Source organism: Priapulus caudatus, unplaced genomic scaffold, assembly GCF_000485595.1.
Source record: "Priapulus caudatus unplaced genomic scaffold, Priapulus_caudatus-5.0.1 Scaffold2167, whole genome shotgun sequence".
Classification (NCBI taxonomy): Eukaryota; Metazoa; Priapulida; class Priapulimorpha; order Priapulimorphida; family Priapulidae; genus Priapulus; species Priapulus caudatus.
Window position 1 is genome coordinate 9,919 of NW_014579228.1, and position 1,754 is coordinate 11,672.

The 1,754-nt window shown below is 52.9% G+C and overlaps 1 protein-coding gene across 1 annotated transcript in view; it reads left to right on the top strand.

The window, feature by feature from the left end:
* LOC106818328 overlaps nucleotides 1-1,754 on the top strand; it is a gene marked incomplete at its 5' end in the record, with an annotated part of 19,719 nt that overhangs the window by 8,647 nt on the left and 9,318 nt on the right. The window contains 2 exon segments of the mRNA XM_014823044.1: nucleotides 99-312; nucleotides 726-1,099. Of these exon segments, the coding sequence (XP_014678530.1) occupies nucleotides 99-312; nucleotides 726-1,099 (588 nt within the window).

The window sequence follows — 1,754 nt, forward strand, 5'->3', positions numbered from 1 at the left end:
CCTCCTCCTCCTCCTCCTCCATCTCTTCCTCCTCCTCCTCCTCCTCCTCCTCTTCCTCCTGCTCCACCTTCTCCTCATGCTTCTCTCTCTAACTGCAGGAATCACACAACAACAAGGTTAGTCAGCTGTCCTACCCGACGGAGTCTGGTTATAACAGTAACGACACCGTGTCACCCATCCCCAGCGATCGTCACACTGACTTCGACAGTCCCGCCTCCGCCGTCCTCAGCGACGCAGGAGGAGGAGGAGACGCCAGAGAGATCATCATCGGTGGAGAGGGGGAGGTGCCCTGCTCTGTCATCGACGAGCCAGGTGAGAGAGGGGGAGGTGCGGTGTGTCTGTGTGGGGGTGGGCGGCGTAGACGGGCGCACGTCCGACGCGCCTTGCGGCGAGGTGGTTATACGGGAGACGGGTGCAGACTAAGATCGGCTGGTTGGTTTGATGTTAGGAAAGTTTTTTTGTTTGTTGCGATTAAAGGTTTGAGTGTTATGATTGAGAGGAATCGAATGTTCTTAGAAGAGAAGAGGTTCCAAAACAAAAGATGTCTAAATTCTGAAAGAAAAGATTGTGTCTAAATTCTCAAAAAAACGTTTCTAAATTCGAACAGAACAAAATTGTAAACCGCAAAAGAAAAGATTAAATTGCAAAAAACGATCGGTTTCCGTCGAGTTCATTCGCGAGGCATCCGTCAGCAGCGGATCGTTCACCGCGTCCTCGTTACCTAGGCAACAACCACGAGCTGGCAGACGGAAAGTTCGAATCCATGGAGGTCGCGTGTGAACCGGAGTTTAAAGTCTTCCACGTGCAGCACAGCCCCGGTGTGAGCGCGGAAGAGGAGGAGGAGAGCGAGGAGGAGGAGGAGGAGGAGGAGCCGAGGGAGAAGGACAGCTTCGTCGTCAAGGGGATCCTGCATCTCGATCGCGAAGGCGCTGATTGGCCGCCGGAGTATCGCTTCGACAATGACGTCGGCGAGTCGTGTACGGACGAGCTTTACCGCGCTGAGGTGCTGCCACCTAGGAACGTTCGCTCGCCACCCGAGTACAGAGATGTGGATGCGGGGAAGGTCAGACCACTGGAGGTCGTACTGGAGGAGGAGGAGGTGAGTGAGAGGAGGGGGAGAGAAGGAAAGAATGGGAAGGTGAGTGAGTTAGAGGAGGAGGAGGTGAGAGGAACAGGGAAGAGGTGTGTGAATGAGAGAAAGGGAGAGGAATTGGTCTGTAGGAGGAAGAACTGTGTGTGTCAGTGAAAAAGAGAGAAAGAGGGGGAGAGATATATATATAGAGAGAGCGTGTGTGTGTGTGTGTGCGTAGTGGGTGTAAGGAGAGAGAGAGAGAGTGAGTTGTGTGGGCGGGTGGTGAGGTGAGGGGGAGTGTAAGCAGAGTGACCAGCGTGACGTGTGTAACACACAACGTTTTTGCACTTTCCGCGCAAAAAGCAGAAATCCGCGAACGTAAAATTGAAGGGCGACAGAACCTATATCTTACTTCTGCTTGCATTCCACGCTCTCCCTCCCCCTCTGCGTTCTTCTCTCTGTCTCGTCTCGTCTCTTTGCTCATCTCTCTCTCTCTCTCGCTCTTTGTCTCTCTCTCTCTCTCTCCTCTTCTCTCTGCATTCTCTCTTTTACTCTACTCTGCTGCTCTTTCTCCCCCTCGCGCTCATTCTCTCTCACCTCTTTCTCTACCTTTTCCTCATCTGTCTGCTCTCTTTCTCATCTCTCGTTTCTCGATCTCTCCTCGTCGGTTCTCAGTTCTCTC